Here is a 25,331-nt window from a genome sequence, read left to right on the forward strand (position 1 = left end):
AAAAAAAAAAAGTTCAATGAAATTAATGGTGAAACCATTCAACATGAGTTGTATCTGATTCGATAGGTTTTTGATGTGAGACTTAACATTCTTCAAAAACAAGGATGATCGTTTGCCTTAACTGGATGAGTTGCAAATAGACAACCAATGTAACCTTGTAGCCTCAAAACTGCACTAAACACGGATCTGCCTTACCATACATACATCTCTTTGAGCTCTCTCATAATATATACATCTCATTCAACAAATCACAAATCCGGTAGACGAATACAACATGACAGCCACGACTTATGGACGAGAACTATAAAGTTTACTTAGCCGCTGGCATTTGGTGTCGTAGACACGCTAGTCCATTTGAATGCCACGGAATCTGGTGAAGCAGGCAGCGGATCACTCTTTAACGGCACAATATCGATTGCTGAAATATCAATCTCCTCTGCTTTTTGTATGTCAAAATCATCGCTCTGTATACGCTTTAGTTCGTTAAGCACCTCAATCATGGAAGGTCTCAAGTCCTTGTCACTATTCAGACAGCGAAATGCTAGTTCGGCCACAGCAATGATCATTTTTCGTGTTCTGGAGTCTGATTCAAACCCTAAGTATGGGTCTACTAGCTCATGTAATGTTTGTTTTTGAATCTTGTTGATTGCCATGGTAGACAAATTGATCTCGTGTCGATGCCTCGTGATGTCAACGGCTGGCATGGATGATATGAGCTCAATCAGCACCACACCAAAGCTATAGACATCACTCTTACTCGTAAGCTGGTAGCATTCGTTATACTCGGGATCAACATAACCTGGAGTCCCTTGTGGAGCAGTTGAGATGTGCGTGACGTTCATGGGGAAGAGGCGAGATAGTCCAAAATCTGCTACCTTGACACAGAAGAAGTTGTCAAGGAGAATATTCGTAGTTTTCACGTCACGGTGGATAATGTCAGATGCATGAAGATATGACAGTGCCTTCGCGGTTTCGATGGCAATCTTTATTCGAGTAAGCCATGGAAGCGAGCCAGGTTTTGCTTTTTCTCCGTGAAGATGTTCAGCAAGAGTTCCATTAGGAATGTACTCGTACACAAGGAGGAGTTCTCGGCAGTGACGAGAGGTGCAACCATAGAGCAACACAAGATTTTGGTGGCGCAGGCGGGCTAAAATCTCGATTTCATTCATGAACTGCTCAACTCTCTTGAAATTGTTTTCATATAGACGCTTGACCGCAACCGCTCTCCCATCCCGCACATTTCCTATATATGAAACTTAGAAATTAAGCACTAGAAGGGTTCATAAAATGGTTAAGAAAATCTGTGATCTTATTACCATGATAAACTGTGCCAAAGCCTCCATCGCCAAGTACTTTCGCAGAATCGAAATAATTAGTTGCTTCTTCAAGTTCCTTGTAGCTGAAAATATGTACTCCATGGTAGGTACTTCCCTTCTCCATATCGTCGTCCATAGAATAGGTACTCGAAAGGATGCTTCGAGTTACAAGGGACGATGGATCGTTTAGTTTTCTGTTTCGACGTTGGTATACAAAGAAAATAACACACATTATAGCGACGGTAGCAACAGCTGTGCAAACACCTGAGAAGAGGTTGCAGTATTGATAATTAGATGAGGACTAGTGAATATAATCAAATTGAGAAATGTGATGGAACATTAAATAATTGAAGAAACAAAAGGGTTTGCTAATATATTACCTACAATAACCTTCCTCTTCCAGTTCAAAGAATTATTGTCTGCAAAAGAAGTAAAAAAAAAAAAAAACAGAATTCTTAGAATAAAATTTGTGATACAAATTTAAGCCTCAAACACGCGTATTCTCTCTATGCTAATCAACGTGAACTAGCATGGCTACCTACAAGCACAAACACTGCAGAAGAAACTTTACTGTGGGCAGTTTTTCTGAAAAATTCAATCACTACTAAAAGGGAAAGCTTTACTACAGAAGTACCATCATCACAGGTTTTGACATGAGGTCGATCACTGCAAAAACAAACGAATTCATTGTCATCGAATCCACAGCGCCCGCCACTCCTCTCGCAATTGCTGCAATTCTGCGCAGTCCAGTTCAAAATGAACCCCATTTTCAAGATTTCGGTGTAGTTCATTTGCATCAATGCATCGACATTAGCAGCACCATCGAAAGGCAAATGAACTGAAGACCGGCACGAGTCTAACGAATTCATGCGCTCAACTAGCTCCTTGTGAAAAGTAGCAAAAGAGTGATGGCTGCCATTGCTAGCACAGTCAATGGGATATGAAAGCATGTATTCCGAATCGTCTTCAGGGCAATCATAAAAGAAGGAAAAATTGACGTGATCTGAACTATAGTTGAAAGGCGTTCGATCGAGGCTGAAGTTGTGTTGAGGAAGTGGACATTTGTCATCATAGACTGCGGCGTTAGCCAGAACAAACGAATGGTTTGAGTAAAAGATTTCTCTAATGATGTAATCATCGTCGGAAATACTAAATACCGGATATTTTTCATTGCAGGTGATCTTGAAGCTCGGGTAACCGCAGGACTCTTGCTTGCCAGAAAGCCAAAAAGGGTAGCCTATGTTCGGGCCATTTCCACACGTTTGAGGCTCGCAGGCCTCGAATCTTCGGTCTACGGAGAAAGCTCGGTTGGCGAAGGTTGTGAATATGATGGTGACAACAATAATACGGAGGAGATTCATGATCAAGAAACGGAGAGAAAAACAGAGAAGGAAAGCAAGTGATGGAATTAATGGGAGTTTGGAATGGCGGAAAAGAAAAGTCTTGGTAGTGGGTATAAGATTTGTTTGTTTTTAATATGATTGGAGGTGGAAAAGGAGGACAAATATGAGTAAACAAACCAATGGTTTAAGCAACAGCAATGACATTTGTTTCTTCAAAATGGACCCCAAAGGAAGATTTTAAAATAAACTTTGGATATGTTTGAAAGTGCTGCTGAAAGAGTTAAAAGCGTTTTCTAACAATTAAACGATATTCCAAAGGCATAACACCGCCCAGAAAGGATTTACAGCTAATTGGTGGGAAGTTAGCCAAGAAGGACCAGACAAGAGAAAATATCATACAAAATAAGACTTTGCTTTCTGTAGTTTTGTGGTATTTTGGTAGGCAATGCTGGAAAGCTTAAAACCAAACAAAACACTTTATGGCAATATTTTATTTTTCCACTATGTTTTTGGTCAAAGAGAAAAATAGACACGAAACTAGTATTTTGATGATATTTAGTGAAGCATATACATCATTTTGGCACTAATGTTGACTTTGCTTTTTAAACAAGGAATGAGATTTAGAAAAATCAGTGCTAAGTACCAAAACAAAAGAAAAACCCACTTGAGCGAAATTCAATAAAAATCGATAGTAACTGAATAAAAACAAAAAATAATTGAAATATACCAGAAACCGAAGTATTGTAAATTAACAAACCGAAAAGGTACAAAATATTTTGTTTAGGTTTAGGTAAGGGTCATTACCTATTCGAAGCGACCAAAAAACAGGGCAGAAATCTTCAATTTTGAGGTAGGCAATAAAATGAGTGATGCAGCAAGCACTACATATGTTTTGGTGGATTTGCTTGAAACTTGAGAGTTGTGGTTGGTTGAACCGAAAGTGTAGAAAGTAGGGAAGTTTGAGCTCTTTTCTATGGGTTGCCTGCCACAAAAGTAACATGGACAAAGACAAAATATATGCTCGAAGATGATGGAGACGTGCACTAAATCGAAGACTTAGGCCTTGTTTGGTACGTCGGATAACACATCGGATAGGATTAATAATACGGAATACGGTATTTGGCGTCCGTTTGTATTAAATAACCACCGGATTAAATAATCCGGGCCCACCTCCTTTATACGGTGAACACCCGTTTCCTTATCCCTCTAAAAGCACGGGACAATTTAGTCGGAACGCACTCTCGCTCTCTCCTTCTCCTGAGAACGCACTCTCGCTCTCTCCTTCTCCTGAGAACGCACTCTCGCTCTCTCCTTCCTCTCCAGACGATACAAGAAAATCTCTCGGTCTCTCCTTCCTCTCCAGATGCACCGCTCCCAGGTTTGTATTCTCATTCTTCTTCTTCTTCCCAGCATCTGCCCCTCCCTCTGTTCTTCCCCCTCCTCTTTTTCTTGCAATTTTCTTTCAATTGTTTGAATCTAGTTATTGTTTTCTCTGTAATTATGCAATTGATTATATAATTTTGTGTTTTAATTAGAATTTTCGAATGTTAGGGTTTGTTGATGGGGTCGAATTAGGGTTTGTTGGGGTTGAATTTTGGCACGAGAATTGTGCTAAAAAATGAGCTGCTTCCATATCATTGTTCTGCAAATTCTTATGTGGGTTTTCTTTGATTTGAGATTTGGTTAGTGGGATTTCGTTGAATTTTCAAGATTTTGTCTTTCAATTTTTTGTTGAGTGACTGATGCATGGTGAAAGTTTGCTTTGATTTAGCTGTTATGTGTTTATTGTTGATATGATTATGTTAAAATAATTGAGTAATTAAAGGAGTGGTCAAACGTTAATGGTAAAAAAATTGCTTAGATGAACAAGATTAGTAATGGGCAAATGGGATATTATATAAAATTTGTGCAGATGATTAACTGTAAAGGTTACTCTGTACTTGATGGGCAAGAACTGAAGGTTACTCTGTACTTGATGGGCAAGCTACAAGATTGTCAAGGGCGGTTAAATAGAAGAAGAGATAATGTGGGCCGAAAGGAAGTGATTAAAGTGTGTTATATGGTATCTGTTTACATGTTAGAGTCGTTAGACTGCATATGTTGGGGACTTCGTATCTTATATGGAATATCGTGTATTTGATGCTTATACAAAATTGTTGTGTTTTGTGTGGTAGTATTTTCTCATAAGTTTTATATGTTAACTGAGAATAACATACTGTCTTGGTTCATTTTTCTGTTTGTAACTGAAGCTTTAAGTGGTGGGACTAAGTAAATGAAACGCTGGCTAGTTTCACTTCAGTGGTGTGTTGATCCTTCCATGACACTTACTTCAATGGTTTGTAGCAAAAGCTTTGTCTTCGTTTTGTTGTTTGTCTTGTTAGGCTTTCAAATCTTGTTCCTTTTAAGCTTTTTTAGTTATTTTATTCATTGCATTTATCAGATTTTAAGTGGGGTTGTCTAGGTTTTGTTTGTTAAATTTCTCTTATTGGTTGTTTGGACTTATGTTTGCGACATTAATGCATCTTGCCTTTATGATTGCAGGAAATATTTGTTTTGTTGATGCTCCCTGTGTTTGTTGGTGTTTAAGGAGAAAGCAAAGCAGAGGGAAGAGTTTGCAAAGCAGCAGCATGCATATATTTTGGCTATCTGGACAAACTGTTTCTTAGTGAAACCAACTTGCATTTGTATATTTTATGAACTTGGATATGTGGTTGGATTAATCTATATAACGTAATGACTTGTAGTTGTTTTTTGTGAACCTTCTTTTATGTTATTGGAAAATATTTTGAATTTGATGTATGTAATTTACTATTTATCATTGTTATTTGAAAATTTGTGTGGTTTTCAATATGTATAAATATGAGAAAAGTTCATTAAACAAACAAAGATTTGTCATTTTTTTCTCCTTGTCCTATCCGGCTCAGTACCAAACACGGTATAAATAATACAGTCATTAGTCCAATACTGCACCAAACGCTCAACTAATTTAGTCAGTACTATCCGATGGCTATTTATCATATCCGACAGAAATAGTCAGTACAGTCCGAGCTGCCAAACGAAGCCTTAAGACATTGTCATAGTAATTGTGTATAATAATAATACAAGTTGGGGTGGTTAATACTAACTTAATTCTACACCATAGTAAGTGGTATATAGACTTGCACACTCAACCCATTTCCTTGTAACCTGAGCTCACTAAAAAGGTTATTGAGGCTTAAACAAGGAGAAAGTCTTTAGTCTGGATGCCATGTGGTGTGACACTGTCCAACCATGACACAGTGGGTGGGATACAGAGGGGGCGGGAGGGGCTCTAATTTATGGAATGGATAATGTTGAGATGTGTGTTTGTCCACCTAAGCGGACTCAAGATGAATGTGTGTTTGTCCACCTAAGCGGACTCAAGATTTTCTTCTAAACAAGTAGGTAGATTTTCGTGAAGCACACTTTCAAGAGGTGAAATATTCTTATATTCATTTATGTGAAGCACATTTACTATCAAGATGGGAGATATCAAATACAACACACTCGAAAAATAATATTCTCAGTTGACTATACAACACAAGCATAAACATAAAAAAAAAAGTATGAAATAAGAATTTCTTCTAAGTTGGCCCTAATTACAATGTGATCGGTTTGAATTAATGCCAATCTTGCGCCACTACACCTAATCCCAATCGGAAGGTGGAGAAATTGTACGTGGACTTATGACTTGCAAGATCAACTGTGACAAAGATTACAGGTTGGTATGAAGTGTGAAGTATTTAAAATCTTATAGAATTCCTTGCTAACCTCGTGGACCTTTGACTTGGTCAATGCCTACGTGGCATGTGTTTTCGCCTACGACTAGTAGCAAACGGAATTGGATCCGTTCCGGACCTTAGAGTCCGGAGCTTAAGGATCAACTAATATGGACCGTACATATTGAATCTAACGACCGTACATATTGAATCTAACGGTCTTTATTAACTCATTTTCCTAGCCCATCACATACAAACCAACAGCTCTGATTTCTTTTACATACTAATCAACGATTCAGATGGATTGATCCTTAGGCTCCGGACACTAAGGTCCGGAGCGGATCCAATTCCGTAGCAAACCAACTGGTTTGTCCACAAGTTTGAGATGACAATGACCAGTCAAAGGACCATCACTTCTGGTGTCTGTGTCCAGTCTGGAGGGTTTATCTCATTGGGATTAAGATGAAATAAGAAGCCTTAATGAACTAAGTTTTCGGTAATTAAGTTCAAGGGTTATACCTAATTGCACATTCCACCACAATGTGAGCACTAGAACATAGTTACAACTACTTTACAACACCAACTAACAGCAAATGACCTAGAAGACGATATTTTATCTTGTTCTGAATTTATTTAAATTATAGGGAGTCAATTTAAAGTTGACTGTAAAGAGATGTGCACGTTATTTGTAATGATTATATAAAAATTTAAGGAAAACTAATGAAAAGGGCTTGAAAACTTTGAGTTTTAATGATAAGGACAAAATAAAGGGTAAAGTGAATAGTACCAGGATTGACTTTTTAGTGTAAAAATATGGTTTTTCGTTAAAGTGAACAGTACCGTACCATGTGCTTTTCGTTAAAGTTCCAAAAAATTTATCTAAATTATGGAAAGAGATTTGAACTTTAATGGGGATGATGAAACACAATTTTCTAACAAACTTGACTTAACTCAAATGTGTAATTATGAATGGAAATTCCATACCAAAAATCCTACTCGACTTTACCTTAATTAATTCCCCTAATCTTAAATTAAACCAAGAAAACTGATATGAAGAAATTAATGGAGAAATTAAGAAGAAATTGATATACATACCACCAGAAAGCGAACATATTCCATCGCCGCAATAACAGACAAACGAATTAGAATTCGAGTTTGACCCACAGGTTCCATTGGATAATACACATAGCCGACAGAGCTCCCACTCCGCCTCGTACCTCACCTGAAACCCCTGTTTCAAAACTTGTTTGAGCTTATTCGGCGTGTCAGGCATAAAGTCCACACCCTCCCACCTAATCGGAACTCGAAAATTCAAATAACACGAGGCCCAGTTTCCCACATGAATCCTCGAAGAATTGTCGTCGACATAGTACGAAATATCGTCGCGGTCCGTACCCTTTGCCTTGCAAGCGAAGCCATTGGGTACGGACATGTTCCCCGGCTGGCAGCCGTAGAGCAGCGTCAGGTTCCGAACAGATGGGACGTAGGAAAACCGGTCGTAGTCCAAGGTGGTGTTGACGATGTGGTCAGTGCAGGAGGTGTCCCAGAGATCTGAGCGAGCGATTGTCATGGTGTAAAACTGTCTAAAGTTCAACACAAGAAAATCTTGGTCTTCAATTTTCATGACAGGGAATTGATCTTCTCGGCAGGTGAGCTCGTAGTATTCGAGGCCGCAGTGTTGGGGAGGGCCTTGGGCAGCCCAGAAGGGGTAGGAGATGTTTTTGAGGAGGCCGCAGTCGTAGTAGCGGCGGCACTCGGTGTATCGGTGATCATCCTCGCCGAGAACAGGGGTGGAAAGTAATATTACCGTGACCAAATAGTGGAAGATGATGGGGAAGGAGACGGGTAGTTTTAGGAGAAAGTGGGTAGGCGTAGGCATAGTAACTTTTTGAAGCTCAATGGGACACGGAGATTAAAATAGTTTGATATTTCAGAAGACGAAATTTTTATGTTTTGAAATTGGAAATGCCTGAAAGGAGGGAATGGAAAGCTAGTCTGATGAAATTATACAACAGTTGAAATTCAAAGGGGTGGAATATTATTATGATATAATCTGTTTGACCATCAGAAGGGAGAAGTGGGTGGCGTTTTCGTGAGAGACGGATGCGACCACGGCTTATATAGTACATTGACTGGACTTCTGTACGTTTCTGCCTAGGAAATTTCCAGTGAATGCAGTAGGAAGGTGTTATGCGTAAACAATTGAAAGGGCAACGTCAGCCCCCTTTATTTAAAGGGTGCCTACGTTAGTGTGATAAACGGATCAAGCATATCGGGTTGTTGAAATTTTATCTAACAGTTATAAATAGGGAGTTTCTCTAAAAGTTATAATAATTGTAACCGTTGGATAAAATTTCAACGTCCTGATAGGCTTACTCAGGAGGATCTTTACCCTTAGCTCAGAAGAAGATCCTAATCCGTTTTAAACGTCAATGGTAGATAATATGTCAATACTAAAAATATTATCCATAAAATATTGTGCACATCCTCCACAGAAGATTTGTAATACTTTTAGGACATGTATACTTACGCGGATGACTAGTGATAACTGTTCTTAATTATTTTAATGTGTAGGTTTGTCCCCACTCATTTTTTTTATTTCAAAAAATAAGAACGAAAATAATATTCGCATATTACTTCACAATAAGTAAACATAGCCTTTGTTTTTTAAAATGTGAAAGCAGTAATACGGGAGAAGATTATAAGGGGTGTATCATCTATACACACTTATTTATATCTCTCATACCCTTTATAATTTCTAACCGACGAATCTTGTATGAATAGCACTACCCTATATAAAATAAAGTAAGTAACTCTTGATTTACTCCAATGGATGCTAGTGGTACAACTCTATGCCTATTAAATTTGGGTGAACAACAAATGAATGAAAGATTTTTCAGTGTATCCGGAACACGTAACGATGTCATATGTTACTATACAAGTGAAGGCAAGTTTCTTTTTTTTTTAAGTGTTTGTCCACTTGCATAATGACATATGACATATGTGTCTGTGTTCTAAACACACATAAGAGCATCCTCCATTGATCGGGATGGCACTTGGCAGTGCAATTTGGGCATAATTTATTTCAGGGTTTTCAACTGAACTCAATTGTTGTTATTAGAGGGAGAAATGTAACTTTCTAGTTCGGGAGATTTGAATTACAGATCATTTTCTCATGCATCTGGAGGACTGAAATATGACTAGTTCAAGAGTCCGATTGATAGCGTGCTTTTATTACATTTGTTCAAAAGTCAAATTAAACCCAATAAATTTCAGCGTGTGTGAGGCATGCAGCATCAAAAGGAAGAAATTTAGAATTAAAAAAAAAATCATTCTCAAATCTGTTTTGTCTATTTCTTTCATCTTTTTTCATAAAATTAAAGTTTCTAACTATAGTTTTCAATTGAAATATAACTAGCAATTGTATACATGTTGTGCATGTGCTTATTACGATTTTGAAAACAAAATTAAAACGAGAGAAGATATAAAATGGTTGTTAAAGCTTTATAGTGACGACATTCAAATGATTTTTTTATCACTGAAAAGGTTATCCATATCTTTAGCGACTGTTTTTTGGATAATTATTTCGTTACGAAAAATTTATCTTATTTGGGAGAAAAATGTAGAAGAGTAAATGGAGGCCACTGATATATAGTTATCTAGCCTAATGGAGCCCACTGATATAGTTATCTAGCTGTGAGGCTTTGAAGAAAAGGTAATAAAATTATTTTGTGTTTAATTTGCTAATTGTCCATAACTTTTATTTTGATTTTTGTTTTTTAAGTTTGTTGACGGAGTCAATATGGTCTTTTTATTTATTTTTTTATTGACAAAGAACATTCCTTAATAGGTAATTTAAATTCCATATATATTTTTTGTTTTTTTTTCCAATTTGTTTTTTTGGTTTTTGAGTAGATCCAAATAAATTTTTAAAGCTCAATATCATATCTATTGGCAACTTGCTAATTCATTACTTTTGTAAACAACTTACTTTTTTAAAGTCGAAAATAACTGATCCAGATCCGGGTGTAAAACCCGCAAGAACAATTTTGGGCCTCGGCCCATTTTCTGTACAGTATATTTATTGGTGGTACATTGTTTTGTGTGTGTGTGTGTGTGAGTTTTGTTGGGGTTTGGTTATTGGGGCTGGGGTGGGGGGATTTGGATCCTATCCGGATTCAAATTGTGAGGATTTTAGCGATCCTTACATTTTAGTTATTCATTGTATATCATGTGATCTAAAATCATTTGATTTTTTTATTTTAAATTAAATACAAATAGTATCTAACAAAAATTAACCGCACGATATACGATGAACGGCTAGAATATGAGGATTCCTAAGATCCTCACAAAGAGGATCATGAGAGGATCCTCATTCGAGTGGGGGGTGGGGGGATGGTATTTGATCACTCAAAATCTGTGGGCAAAAATCAATGCCAACCCATTGCCTACAAATCGATGCCAACCCAAAGAAGAAACTAATTATTAACTTAGGCCCGGCTGCCAAAATGAAATATGTGTAAAAATGTTCGAAACATCGTCACGTAAGAAGAAAGATAGACAAATATTTTTCACAGTAGCTAACTGATGTAGCTACAAAGGAACATAGGCTGACCTCCTATGTGACATGTAGTATGTATTGGTTACAATTCTCCTAACTTCTCTTTAATTTAATTTAAAGTAAAGATATCGCTTGTAAAAAAAATGTTAGCTATTCATACATACAAAGTAAGTTTAAAGTTAGCTAGTAAATAACAATAAAATTTAATCATTAAGATAACCAATTGATCATAGCATACCTTGTTTGCAGACACCGTTGGTTCTGGTTCCATTTTTGCAAAAGCACAGAAAATTGTGCGCAGTGTTGTTGTAGCCACAAAAACCACCATTTGCCTCACAAGATCCGCAGTCCTTAGCCATGCCCCAGTCCAGCACAAACCCTTCGTTCATAGCGCCACCAAATCCACCGATCAAACCATCAAAGCCACTAGTAATCTCCGTTGTCTTTATCACCGGAACCACCACATTCTCCTCGCAGTTCTCGAACCAATCAAAGCCCTCCGTCTCGTTCCCCACCGTAAACACGTAAGACTGCATCTTACCGTCTCCCAAACACCCAATGGGAGGAACGAGAGGAGGGTAGGAAGTGCAGTTGAAGTAAAAACTGAGGTTCAAATCTGGATGGGAGTAATTTAAGGGGAGGGTGCCTAGAGTTACATTATGTCGTGCCCTAGGGCATGTATGGCCAACGACATCGATATCAACAAGATGGACGGTGGAATCAGTGTAGTTTATTTGTTTGACATAATATGAGTCGGTTGGTAGGGTGAGGATAGGCTCGCCGTCGGCGGAGCATGTGAGGCCGAAACCAGGGTAGCCACAGTACTGATCGGCGGTGGTGGCTTCGCCATGCCAAAACGGATAGCGAAAGGTTAAGCCGTTGCCGCAATCATATGTGCCGCAAATATTGGTTGAGGATGAAGAACTACTAGTGTTGCTGATTCCATATGACTTCACGATCAAGAAGAAGAGTGAGAAAGAAACAAGGAGGTAAACATCAAGTGGTGGCATGGTGAATATGGAGTACATTGTCTATGGTATGTACTTTATATATAGCTTAAACTTAACTAGGTGTTAGGGAACACGGTGTGTGAAAAGAATCTTTTAATATATACACATTGCGTGTTTTCTCCTCTGTGTTGTATACAAATTACTGTTTAACTCCATATACAAAAAAAAAATATTAAAAGAACATTATGTGTGGAGTTTCGTTAGACTCAGGGGTTCAAAAAAATTGTAGTAACAAAAAGTAGAATAATAAAAAATATATATATTATGTGTGGAGTTTTGTTAGACTCAAGGGTTCAAAAAAATTGTACCAAAAAGTACAAAAATTTAAATGACCATTTATCGTCGAATTAAGATTAAATCATTGATGACCTTAATTTTTCTAAAATTAAAAACTAAAAAAACATATATCGGGTGTGAAACTGTGATTGCGACCAAGGTATAAAATATCGATGATATCGGAAATATCAATAGTCCAAAAACACGAAAATTTCGAAGGAAATATCGGGATATTATTGATATCGATAAAAATTAAATAAAAACCAGAGAAATTGTAAGAAAAACTTGAAATTTTTTATTAAAACTTTGCAGGATGTTTATTTAGTCAATTGTCTATTAGTTTATCACAAAAAATTGGAAGGAAATGCATTGCATGATATATATAACTTATTTAAGTTGATTATATAGTGAGCTGACAAACATTGTGAGTGTAGAAAATATGTAGTAATTAATGAAAGAAGTTTAAACACACCATAATCATTTATATATAATGAATTAGTACAATATTTTACACTTTATACATTGCATAGTAAGATACATGATTGACTTAGCAAGGTCTAAAATATCGATGATATCAGAAATATCGGTAGTCCAAAAACACGGAAATTTCGATAGAAATATCGAGATATTATGGATATTTTAGACCATAATTGCGACAATGACTCCTAAAAAACTCAAAAGTATTTTCTGCAAAACTTGTCTGTTATGCATGTTGAGGACTAAAAGAACTTGGACACAAACATGTAAGATTAAAGCTCCTTGAACCTTCGTTCCTAGGAGAAATAGCCAAGAAATACAGATGATTCAGCTAAAAGACTATGTGCGAAGACTCCTAGGATACGGTTTTGGAGACAAGATAACCATACAAGTCAGCAAAAGTTGGATTAAAATACAGAAGACGTGTGGCCTCGGCGTTCCTGAGATTACTTTTATGAGATCATCACCTTAATAAATATTTTATGTGCTAATTTTTCTCTAAAGAGCATGGAGATTTTCAACTTTAAAAAAGAGAATAATAATAGATAAGTTAAATTTGTAGATAAAATTTTGAAAATTAAATGATATAAAAGTTGATGATTGGTTTATTACTTACACGTTAATAAACGTACTTATTCTTATTAATAACACAATTTACTTCATAAATTTAATCTTTCTAATATTACTTAAAAAAAATTGTTATTAGCACTCTAAAAATCTCATTCTACACTCCAAACTTTCTATATTAAGAAAGAAAAATATATTTTTCTATATTAAGAAAGAAAAATATACTTATGAGGAGTGTAAAATGATATTTTTAAAGTGTCAATATTACTTCCAAAAATAAAAAAGTAGTACAGAAAATATTTATTAAAGTGATGGTCTCATAAAAATAATCTTAAGAACGTGGAGGCCACACGTCTTCTGTATATTTAATCCAACTTATGCTGACTGGAGGCCACACGTCTACTAGTACATTCTTAGGAGGGTAGACATGTTAAGTGGCTACTTGAGTTAGAAAAGATGCCCAATTGCCCACAGATTTTGATAGAGAATAGCGCCCCTAGATTTTGACTGTGAATGGTTTGTTTGTGATAACAACGTTGTTAAACAATTACACAAGGCATTTTAGCTAAAATAGTTTTTAAAACTGACATAACTCTTCAATTTGGTACTTTAGATTTTGAAATAGATAGAACTAATTTATAAGTTTGTCCCTGTTAATTATTTTGGTCATTCTGTGAAAAAATCTCTATTAAATAAGGACAAAAAAAAACAAAAATATCCTCAATTTAATGAACAATGTGTCAAAAGGATTCAACAAAATTGAGAGTATTTTTGTCGTTTTGGTCTTTAGTTAAATCTCTGAGACCAAAGTAAAGTGTCAATCTCATAGACCATTTAGTTAAATAGTCATTACATAATAGTGCATGATTATTTGGTCAAGCAACACTCATTTTTTCTACTAAACAATAATTTGTACTGTTAAGAGCATCTATTTGAGGACTCTTCAATTGAAATTGTTGATTTTTAACGATAAAAAAATAAATAAACTCATAATGAGTTTGGACCTTAGATAACAGATAAAAAAAAATATAATAAGCAGCATGTGCGTTGCATCAGTAGCTGTTGATCGAAAAACAATAGCTATACAACAGCAATCACACTAGTGGGCCCTTTTTTTCATTCAAAATGCCCAATGGGCTTTACCACTTTCGTATCTATATTGTCCCATTCCTGGAAGAAATTTTTAATTGTGACGGAAATACAGATGGTACATCATGTATTTTTATGTAAATAGTAGAAAATTTTAATTTTTAATTGTTTAGTAGAAAAAATCAACAATTTCATTTGTTCACTGCTATGGGCTGCTCAATTTGGGCCTATTTTATTGTATTTTTCTGTTATGAAGTTGGGCTTTTGTTTGGTTATTTTGAACTCTCTTTTAAAGTTTTCCTTACCTTATAATAGTTTTCTCTTTCTATGAAATTTACTTTAATCGAAAACTGAATTGCCAGCCTAATATTGAAAAGACAAAATACGCATATTCTCATAGGCAAATTTTGGCAGGCATAAAAAGGTATTTTCCTTAATATATTTCCTTTGATAGCATCGATTTGTTTTTTGCTTTATTAGCCAACTCATGCTTCTGTTTTACAACGAAACTATTTCATTGTGAATAACTACCAAAAATTAATCTTAGACCAAAAATTAATTTTATAATTGATTTTAGTTTCTATACACATTTGATGATCAAAACTCTTTTTTTTTCTTTTTATCACTTGCCATTTTCTCATCTCTTCACAAACAATGCCATCTTCTCTAGGTTCGCAAACAAACTTCTGCAACAGACATGGAACCTGTGAGGTTTATCCATACAGTCTCTGAGGCCCGCCATTTGCTTCCCTCGGCGAGTCGTTGGAACTCCATAGAAATTGACTTTAACCTAATTCCTCAGTCTTCCACAGCCAATGACTCAATCCTTTCTCAGTACTCCAAGTCCCTACGAATTCAATCTCGTTATCACCGATAAAAACTACTTCAAACGTTGTCTTTACAGTTCTGCATCCATTCGTTTTCTTGTCCTAGCTCTAATCTTACTGGTAACAATTTTGCCTAACGCTCTTCAAAACAATCATCGCCACCCTTCAAAGAATCATACTCTTGCATTGAACCAAGCTCTAGCGTTCTTCGATGCGCAAAAGTGTAACATGTTTCTACCATCATGTTGTGCTAGGATAGCACCAAACCCGTTGGAACCAACTCAAACTAACTCACAGGAAATATATCAAATGGAATGCAAGAACAAAATATAAAAGACACCAAGATTTTAACGAGGTTCCTCAACAGTCAGTGTAACTGGAGTACGTCATCGGAGCAGTAGGAGCTCACCCAATAATCCACTATCAACCAAATGGGAGTTTACAAAGTGTTGGCAAACTCACAACCCAAAACCCCAATGCACCCAATAACTCTTACTCACCAAAGAAACAAATAGAGAGGGAAATTTAGTGAATAATTTCCTCTTTATACAAAGCTCAAAGCTAATACACAAATACAACTTTGATTGAGTGAGTACCAACAAAGAAAGAAAATCACCTTTCTTTCTTCTCTTCAAAATGGGGCTGCAACACCTCTGTTTTGCTCTCTATTTTCTGCTACGTTTTTCTGCTCTATGGCTGCCTTACAACCCTCAATCAAAAGCAGCAATTGCTTCTCATTAAAAAACCCTATACTTTTATGCTCACTTTACAAAAGGGCAGCAGCTACCCTAATTCATAACCTAGCCATTCCCGTGACTTTTCGCATGGGCCAAAGAAAAAAAAAGACTTTAGACAAGGTGCCTTTTTTTCTCCCCAAAACAAGGAAGGGACACAATGATGTTATCCACCTTTTCTTTTCTTTTATTTAATCAAAAGTTGGCCACTTGGCCACTAATTCAACAATCTCCACCTTGGCCAAGTTCTGAAAACTCCATGATAAGCCAACCAACACAATCAACTCAAAAATTACTCCCAAACACTAGCAAGAGAACAACTCATGCTGAGCCAAATGCTCCAAAACTCCTACTCCTCAATGCCTTCTTTATATAGGCAAAATGTGAGCCAAGTTCAAACAGTGAACAAACTTGGCTACACCAACAACCTTAGTCAACATATCAGCGGAGTTGTCTTTAGTTGGAATTTTCTGGAGAATGATTTCCCTTTTACCAACAATTTCACGAACAAAGTGATAACGCACATCTATGTGCTTGGTCATCGTATGATGAACCTGATACTTAGCCAAATAAATGGCACTCTGACTATCACAATGTACCTCTACCTGCTTCTGATCAACCCTCAAATCTCTAATCAGCCCATGTATCCAAATGGCCTCCTTTATAGCTTCAGCAACTGCCATATATTCAGCCTCTGTAGTAGACAAGGCAACAGACGACTGCAAAATGGACCTCCAACAAACTGGCCCTTTAGCCATAGTAAACACATAGCCTGTAGTAGACTTTCTTCCATCCAGATCACCTGCATAATCTGAATCAATATAACCAACTGCAAAATGACCAATACAAGAGTCATCTCTCTCAAAGCATAAACCAACGTCTCGAGTACCATGGAGATACCTCAATATCCACTTAGCTGCTTGCCAATGCTCTTTACCTGGATTATGCATATATCGACTCACCATGCCAACTGCATGAGCAATATCCGGTCTAGAGCATACCATTGCATACATCAAACTACCAACCAAATTTTCATATGGTATATTTTTCATTTGCAGCTTCTCTTTATCAGTTTTAGGACATTGTAGTGAACTCAATTTAAAATGATGAGCCAAAGGGGTACTAACCGATTTGGTTGAATCATGAACTCCAAACTTCCGAATCAACTTCTCAAGGTATTGTCTTTGATTCAAACCGACCAAACCCTTTTTTCTATCTCTAGTGATCTCCATGCTAATGATATTCTTCGCTTCACCAAGATCCTTCATCTCAAACTCGTTCTTCATTTGTTTCTTCAATTTCTCAATCTCTTCAACATTCTTTGAGGCAATCAACATATCATCAACATATATCAACAAATAAATGAAAGACCCATCTTGCAACTTCTTGAAGTACACACAATGATAATATTGACTTCTAGAATAATTTTGGCCTCTCATAAATTTATCAAACCTCAAATACCATTGCCTTGGAGATTGCTTCAAGCCATAAAGTGATTTCTTCAATTTGCAAAACAAATTCTCCTTCCCTTTCACTTTATACCCATCCGGTTGACACATATAAATCTCTTCATTCAAGTCACCATGTAAGAAAGCCGTCTTCACATCAAGTTGCACAAGCTCAAGATCATACGGTGCAACAAGAGCTAACATAATGCAAATTGAGGAGTGCTTCACAATCGGAGAAAATATTTCATTGTAGTTAATGCCCTCCTTTTGTGCATACCCTTTAGCAACTAATCTTGCTTTGAATCTCACATTGCTTTTCTCATCAGTATCTTCCTTCTTGGCAAACACCCACTTGTAACCGATAGCTTTCTTGCCCTTAGACAATTTAGCTAATTCCCAAGTCTTGTTCTTCAAGAGAGAATTCATATCATCACCCATGGCATTGCACCACCTCTCATTCTCCTCACTCTCAATGGCTTTCTCGAAATTGGATGGAATATCATCAATGATAATAGGAAGAGCAAAAGCAACATAGTCACTATACCGAGCTGGCTTGGTAATTTGTCTCTTTCCTCTATTCTTGGCAATAGACTCTTGAGGTGAAACTTCTTCTTCAACTTGAATAGAATCTTCAAGTTCAACTTCTTCAACATCCTCATGGTCTTCAACTTCTTCACTTGTAATGGCTTCAACATTAGCGGAAATAGGATTTGAGTACCAGAAGCAACTTTCTCAAGCTCCACCTGTTGGACATCTTTCACATTCTTCTCAGAGCCTTTGTACATACTTTTTTCATCAAATGTCACATCTCTGCTGATTACAAGTTTTTTCATCTCTGGGCACCACAACCTGTAACCTTTGACACCATTACTAAAACCAAGAAAGATAGCCTTTTTGGCTCTAGGATCAAGTTTATTTTCAGTCACATGAAAATAAGCAGGTGAACCAAAAATACGGATATAGTCATAATCAGAAGAAGGTTTTCCAGTCCATACCTCCATTGGTGTCTTACCCTGAACAGCAGCTGAGGGTAACCGGTTGATGATGTGACATGCATAAGAGCAATTCCACCCATGGAGCCCTTCCCCCTGGCAATCCACTATTCAATCCACCCTATTAAACAGTAACGGCCTTAAATGAATAGTAACTACCATTAATGAACAGTAATTGCCATTTACATCTCCACCCTTGGAACCCTCCCCCATGGCAATAAGCAATTAAAATAATAGTTTTTTTTGTTTGTTTAAATAATAAAAAATTCTCTCTCTCTCTCTAACACAAAAAACACACACACTATCTCTCTCTCTCTTACACAAAAACATAAAATATTGCAAAGCCCTCGGGCCACAGGCCCGTCGACTCCCCACCCCCCCTTCGCTCGGGCTCCCACCCTCACTCGGGCCCTTCCCCGCTGGAGCTGCTCCCACCGGCCCTCAGGCCCTTTCTCCTCCCCTGTCGCCCGAGCAACCAGCATCCGCTGGAGTTGCTCTAATTAACTACCTCTGCCCAAAACGACTTGCTTAAACCCGACTGAGACAACATGCATCTAACCTTCTCAAGCAAGGTTCGATTCAATCTTTCTGCAACTCCATTTTGTTGTGGAGTTCCCCGGACACTAAAATGTCTCACAATCCCTTCCTCTTTGCAAACTTTAAAGAAAGGGTCGGATGTGTATTCACCACCATTATCCGATCTCAAAATCTTAATCTTTCTCTCAGTCTAGTTCTCAACAATTTTCTTCCAACTCAAGAAAATACTCAATACCTCACTTTTGTGCTTCATAGTGTAGACCTAAGACCTTCTTGAATAATCATCAACAAAGGTCACGAACCAATGTCTACCACTCAAATAGGGAGTCTTTGTAGGACCCCAAACATCTGAATGCACATAATCAAGAATGCCATTCGTCTGATGTATTGCAGTACCAAACTTCACTCTAGTTTGCTTTCCCAAGACACAATGCTCACAGAAATCAAGCTTACAAGTCGTGGCACCCTTTAAAAGACCTTTTTTCACAAGCCCTTGTAGAGCTTTCTCACCAGCATGGCCTAATCTCATATGCCACAGTCTAGTAGTATTTGAATCAGATATGCCCATATTTTCTGAGACTACAGACGCTTCACTTGTCACGGTGCTTCCCTGTAATAGATACAAATGACCACATCGAGAAGCTTTCATCACAACAAGTGCACCATAAGTAACTTTCAATGTATGCCTATCTGAATGAAACCTGAAGCCCTTGGCTTCTAAAGTGCCCAAAGAAATAAGATTTTTCTTCAAAATCGGTACATACCGAACACCTGTCAACTCTTTAACCATTCCATCATGCAACTTCAAACGAACTGTACCAATCCCTTTTGTTGTGCAAGGATTGTCATCTCCCATGAACACAACACCACCATCAAACTCTTTCAAGCTTGAAAACCAATCCTTGTGAGGAGTCATATGATGAGTACAACCTGTATCCAACACCCACTTAGTAGCACAATCAAATGATGAGGAAGTGGTTAAAGCAAAATAAAAAAAATATGTTTCAACCTTAGCAACATTGGCTTCAGAACTTTCTTTTCCTTTGGTCTTCAACTTAGGACAATCTTTCTTCCAATTGACCTTATTATGACAAAAGGCACATTCATCATTTTCCAAGATTTTTCTTCCTTTAGAGTTTCCTCTAGGTCGAGAGTGTGATTTTTTCCTACTAGAAGAGGACCTCCTCTCAGATGATCTACCTCTAACAAATAAAGCTTCAGAGGTACTATCATGATTTTTATCTCTATGCCTCATTTCATAATTCATCAAGGCATTTGACACATCTTCAAATTTCACATTTTCTTTACCATGCATAATAGTGGTAACAAAATGCTCATAAGAGTCTGGTAAGGAATTCAACAATATTAAGGCCTTATCTTCATCCTTAATATCCTCATCTAAATTTAACAAGTCGGCAATCAACTTATTAAAAATATCAAGGTGTCTAAGGGGGCGCGGGACGTTCGCGGAGTCTGCGCCTTCCGTACCACCACAGGACTGGTCGTTCTTGGGCGGATCCATTTTTGTACCTTCTTTGTATTGGAAGCGGTAGAATTTTTTCTTCAAGTGTAGCTGGTTCTCTGCACTCTTCATCATATACTTGTCTTCCAATTTTTGCCACAACACACTTGCTACTGTCTCCTGCATCACAAAATACTTCTGAGTTTTTGCAAGGCACAACCGAATTGAAGAGCAAGCCCACAAATTTAATTTCTCCCATTCCGGCTTCGACATAGCTTCCGGCTTCTCTCCCAAAGCGGCAAGTAGATCTTGTTGAGCCAACACATTTTTGACCTCACATTGCCACATCCCGAAGTTGTTTGTGCCATCAAATTTTTCCACTTCGAACTTTGCATTTTGCACCGTAGTTCTTGCAAACCCGGAGCTGCTTCCAAAAGGATTCTCATCTTGCCCGTCTGACATATTTGGCAACTAGACAGTACCCAAGAGCAACCAGTGCTCTGACACCAATCGTTGTGCTAGGATAGCACCAAACCCGTTGGAACCAACTCAAACTAACCCACAGGAAATATATCAAATGGAATGCAAGAACAAAATATAAAAGACACCAAGATTTTAACGAGGTTCCTCAACAGTCAGTGTAACTGGAGTACATCATCGGAGCAGTAGGAGCTCACCCAATAATCCACTATCAACCAAATGAGAGTTTACAAAGTGTTGGCAAGCTCACAACCCAAAACCCCAATACACCCAATAACTCTCACTCACCAAAGAAACAAATAGAGAGGGAAATTTAGTGAATAATTTCCTCTCTATACAAAGCTAAAAGCTAATATACAAATACAACTTTGATTGAGTGAGTACCAACAAAGAAAGAAAATCACCTTTCTTTCTTCTCTTCAAAATGGGGTTGCAGCACCTCTGTTTTGCTCTCTATTTTATGCTACGTTTTTCTGCTCTATGGCTGCCTTACAACCCTTAATCAAAAGCAGCAATTGCTTCTCATTAAAAAACCCTCTACTTTTCTGCTCACTTTAACAAAAGGGCAGCAGCTACCCTAATTCATAACCTAGCCATTCCCGTGGCTTTCCACATGGGCCAAAGAAAAAAAAAGGACTTTAAACAAGGTGTCTTTTTTTCTCTCCAAAACAAGGAAGGGACACAATGATGTTGTCCACCTTTTCTTTTCTTTTATTTAATCAAAAGTTGGCCACTTGGCCACTAATTCAACACATCATGCATTTGATTATAAATAGTTTGCATGTTACTTTTTTTTTATCTAACTTGCTGAAAATTTTCTTATATGATCAGCTGGGGTTTACCCTAATAACAGTCCTGTAAAATTTCGCGCCAGTTCAGGATTGCATGATGGGAATATGAGCAGAAAACTGGCGAATCTTGAGGGCTGTTTCTATGATTCTGGCAACAACATAAAGTTCAGCTTCCCTAGCTACGTACAGCTTATATCGTAACCCTGTTGAACTGGACCGTGATCGAATACCACGAAAAGTATGATGATAATGGTGATCAGCTTGATCATGTCAAGGACATAATCAAATGGGGCAGTGATTATTTGCTCAAACTCTTTGGTCCTCCAAACACAACTTCAGAGTTCATATTGTATTCTCAGGCAAACCTTCGTGAAGGTTTTAAATCCTATTCGATGACCGTTTTATTTGTAGTTTTTATTGTTTGCACCACAATCTTGTTTCTCCGTTTTAGTGACAATGTTCCATTTTCCTTTTTTTCCAATTTAGATTGGAAGTGGAAACATTGATGCCAAGGTTCCTAATGACATAGCAAAGGCCTGAAGACATGGATTACGACAGATCTGTTTCGATCTGCGACAGCATGGCTTCTGATTTAGCAGGGGAAATTATTGCAGCCTTATCTGTTGAAATGGTATCAGGCCTTATGTTTTAGGTTGATTTTCGTAGCTGTTAATAGGCCGGCTAATAAGGAACCCCAATGGTATAAATACTAGGTTAAGTCCCTGCTTCCATATGTTGAATTCCTCATAATACTAAAACCTATTCATATAGTAGAGGGATATTTTGGAGTATTGGAAGGAGAAGGCAACCTTGTGAACTCATCTTTTGTCGTCTGGAAGAGCCATGTCTTTCGTATTCTACAGATAGGTTCAATATATTTAGTTCATGTCTATTTTATAGTGATTTGATTTGTTCATGATCCTAATGTCTTGTTGTTGTGATTTCAGAATATGTCTTACATAGTGTGCGGCTGAGTTCTCAACATTATCAGCTTCTTCATTAGTCCTTAAAGAAAATTATACTCAGAAGAATTAGGCACAGCAGCCAAGAAGCTTTACGAGAGTGCATTACTAAACTGGACCCTGCTAGGCAAGCAGCATACACCGACGTTGATGCTTGTGGAGGAGAATCTAGGAATTTCAACAACTCGTCTGGTTTCCAAGATGAACTGGTTTGGGGAGGAACATGGTTATTTTTCGCTACCGGATATAATTGATCATATCTAGATTATGCTACAAAAGAATTTAAGTACGCAGTGGCTAATGAAACAAGTGCCAATAAAGGGATTTTCTAATGGAACAACAAGCTCACTGCCAATGCAGTAATTTTACCGCAACATTCACTCTCGAATTTATGAACTTGAATAAGTTTTGAACTAGTTGGTACGTTACATCTTGTAGGTCTGCTCACGCATCTCTGATATTTTCGTGATCTTGGATTCCCGTATGAATCTACTTTGGACGCGTCATCAGACATCAATGACACCCTCATGTGTTCTTATCTTTCCTCTCAGATAACACCAGGTATATATATCTGAGTATATTACAATGCATGCAGCTATATTGTTCCATTTATGAGTAGTTCAAATTGAAATACCTCAAAATTCCTAAAATGCAGGTAGATTGCTCCTCCAAAGGCCTACTTATGGTGTGCGGGCACCTCTTGAATATGCTGCAACAGCATCCTTTCTTAGTAAATTGTACAGCGACTACCTTGATCTTCTGCGCAGTTCTGGTGGGAGTTGCAGCAATTTTGGCTTTTCCGTCGATATGTTGCGCAATTTCTCGATGACTCAGGCAAGTGTTACATATTATTAGTTAAATCGAATCTACAAGCTTAGTCTTGTACCTGCATAGGAACACGAGTCTTAATGTTTTTCCTTATTTATGCAAATTTTTTTTTCAGGTCAATTACATTCTAGGAGAGAATCCAATGAAGCTGAGCTACATGGTTGGCTTCGGAGACAAGTTTCCAACCCAAGTACACCATAGAAGTGCATCGATCCCTTGGGACGGTCATCAATACTCTTGTGAAGATGGAGAGAGATGGAAAAACACCAAGGATCCGAATCCAAATTTTCTTTGGGAGCCATGGTAGCAGGTCCCGACGAATTGGACAAATTAGTAGAGACGAAAGGGATAAGCAAGAGTTCACTAAGCCCAGCATAGCGACTAGCGAGAAATGCTGGTTTAGTTGCAGCACTCATTGCAGTTCAAGATCCTCCTCGTCATCGTTCTTCGAAGGCCAAAGGCACGCACTTGGGGATAGACCAGACGGGTATTTTTGGTAAGATTAGGTCGTAGTTGCTGGCGGATTTTGCTGTTGGTTTAGGTTGTACTTCGCGCAGTTTTAAGAACATAATTTTTAGATAATTCCCTGTACTTTCTTAATTAATTTGATGTTTCTCTAAGCTCACGCATTGAACAAGAAAACAAAATCAAGGACTCTGGGAAAAACTGGTAAAATTTTCATGGAAAATGATTATTTTACAAGCTGAACATACAGCAATTGACAATCATAAAAAGGGAAGGACATTGCATGGAATATCAAGTTTCGCAAACGTGGGTTAGGTTTGTTGAGCAAATTAGCATGCTGCCCACCCAAATACAAATCTTTATTCCGTAAACTCATCCTGTAATTTAGAATAGCCTAAAATACTGCCTTACCAAACAAAGAAAAAGAGAGAATGTTGAAGATTCAAGTGGAATACTCGTGTCTGGAGGTGGAGAGAAGATGGAGGGCATTTTGGTTTAGGGTAGATGGCTTATTGGAATATCGTCCAAAAAATGGTCATGTATCATTATGTCAACTTTTATGACTAAAGTGACTTTATCTTTATTAAAAGTCTAGAAATTGATTTGGAACAAAGAAGTTGAGGGACTATCAGATATTTTTATTGGTAGTGGTGAGTTCCATTACACAGTGAACTACATTTCAATAGGGCATGTTTGCTTATATTTTCAAGAATGAGAGTTGTTAGAGTAAATGTAGAAGTATAGAGAATAATTTGAATGATGACTTTGAGGTATGACTGGAATCCCTTTCCTAAAGTATTATTTGCCCCACTCGAATAAATTTGCTAAAGGGTTTTTGGCAAATCACTTTCAGGATACAACAAAGTATGAAATATTTAGTAAAACCGAATTATATTCCCTTCAGAAATAACTAGATAGAAATTGAATGAATGTGATGGAGAGAGAAGATAGCAAGGAATGTATAAACAAATTTCTAAAAATTGCATGTGAAACATTATGCCACAATAGGTATTTATAGACATTAGAGCATCCAGTCATCGAGTCCTTTCATTTTAGTTAAGATATATAATTCTTCTTAATAATGTTGATCCAAAAAACCTGTCTTCAATTTTGAATTTTTCAGAAAATAAATATGACTAATTACATCTTTTAATTATACTCGTATAATTTAAGTAAATATCATATCTTTTAACCAAAAGTTGCAGTTCAACCAAATGGCACAAGGTTGAATTAAATCCAACCTTTCTAACACATGCTGCCGCACACATGCTGCGGATCGCAGCAGCACCAGGTCATATATATGATATATCCATATATTATATATTCATAAATATTATATATTAATAAATACATACATACATATATATATATATAAGGAAAACTAACGAAAAGTTAAAAAAAAAACTTTAGTTTTAATAAAAAATAACAA

At 37.2% G+C, this 25,331-nt stretch overlaps 1 protein-coding gene, 1 long non-coding RNA gene and 1 pseudogene across 4 annotated transcripts; 2 read left to right on the forward strand and 1 right to left on the reverse strand.

The window, feature by feature from the left end:
- Nucleotides 1–22: 22 nt before the first annotated feature.
- Nucleotides 23–12,007, reverse strand: LOC126626808 (LEAF RUST 10 DISEASE-RESISTANCE LOCUS RECEPTOR-LIKE PROTEIN KINASE-like 1.2). 3 transcript variants are annotated; one of them, XM_050296204.1, is made up of 4 exons: nt 11,196–12,007; nt 1,697–1,735; nt 1,317–1,580; nt 23–1,243 (listed from the first exon to the last, which is right to left on the reverse strand). In XM_050296204.1, the coding sequence occupies exons 1-4, from the start codon at nt 11,983–11,985 to the stop codon at nt 315–317; spliced, it is 2,022 nt and encodes a 673-aa protein (XP_050152161.1). In that variant the 5' UTR covers nt 11,986–12,007; the 3' UTR covers nt 23–314. The 3 variants fall into 3 exon arrangements, with proteins under 3 accessions (XP_050152161.1, XP_050152164.1, XP_050152165.1); XM_050296207.1 differs by lacking the exon at nt 11,196–12,007 and adding an exon at nt 7,492–8,645; XM_050296208.1 differs by lacking the exon at nt 11,196–12,007 and adding an exon at nt 1,951–3,114.
- LOC126626816 (uncharacterized) lies at nt 3,903–5,458 on the forward strand. Its single transcript, XR_007624781.1, has 2 exons — nt 3,903–4,037; nt 5,201–5,458. It is a non-coding gene; the product is annotated as an uncharacterized LOC126626816 (long non-coding RNA).
- A 10,184-nt stretch (nt 12,008–22,191) lies between the features above and the next one.
- Nucleotides 22,192–24,019, forward strand: LOC126625641 (endoglucanase 10-like; annotated as a pseudogene).
- The last annotated feature ends 1,312 nt before the right edge of the window (nt 24,020–25,331 follow it).

Source organism: Malus sylvestris, chromosome 6 (assembly GCF_916048215.2).
Source record: "Malus sylvestris chromosome 6, drMalSylv7.2, whole genome shotgun sequence".
Taxonomy (NCBI): domain Eukaryota; kingdom Viridiplantae; phylum Streptophyta; class Magnoliopsida; order Rosales; family Rosaceae; genus Malus; species Malus sylvestris.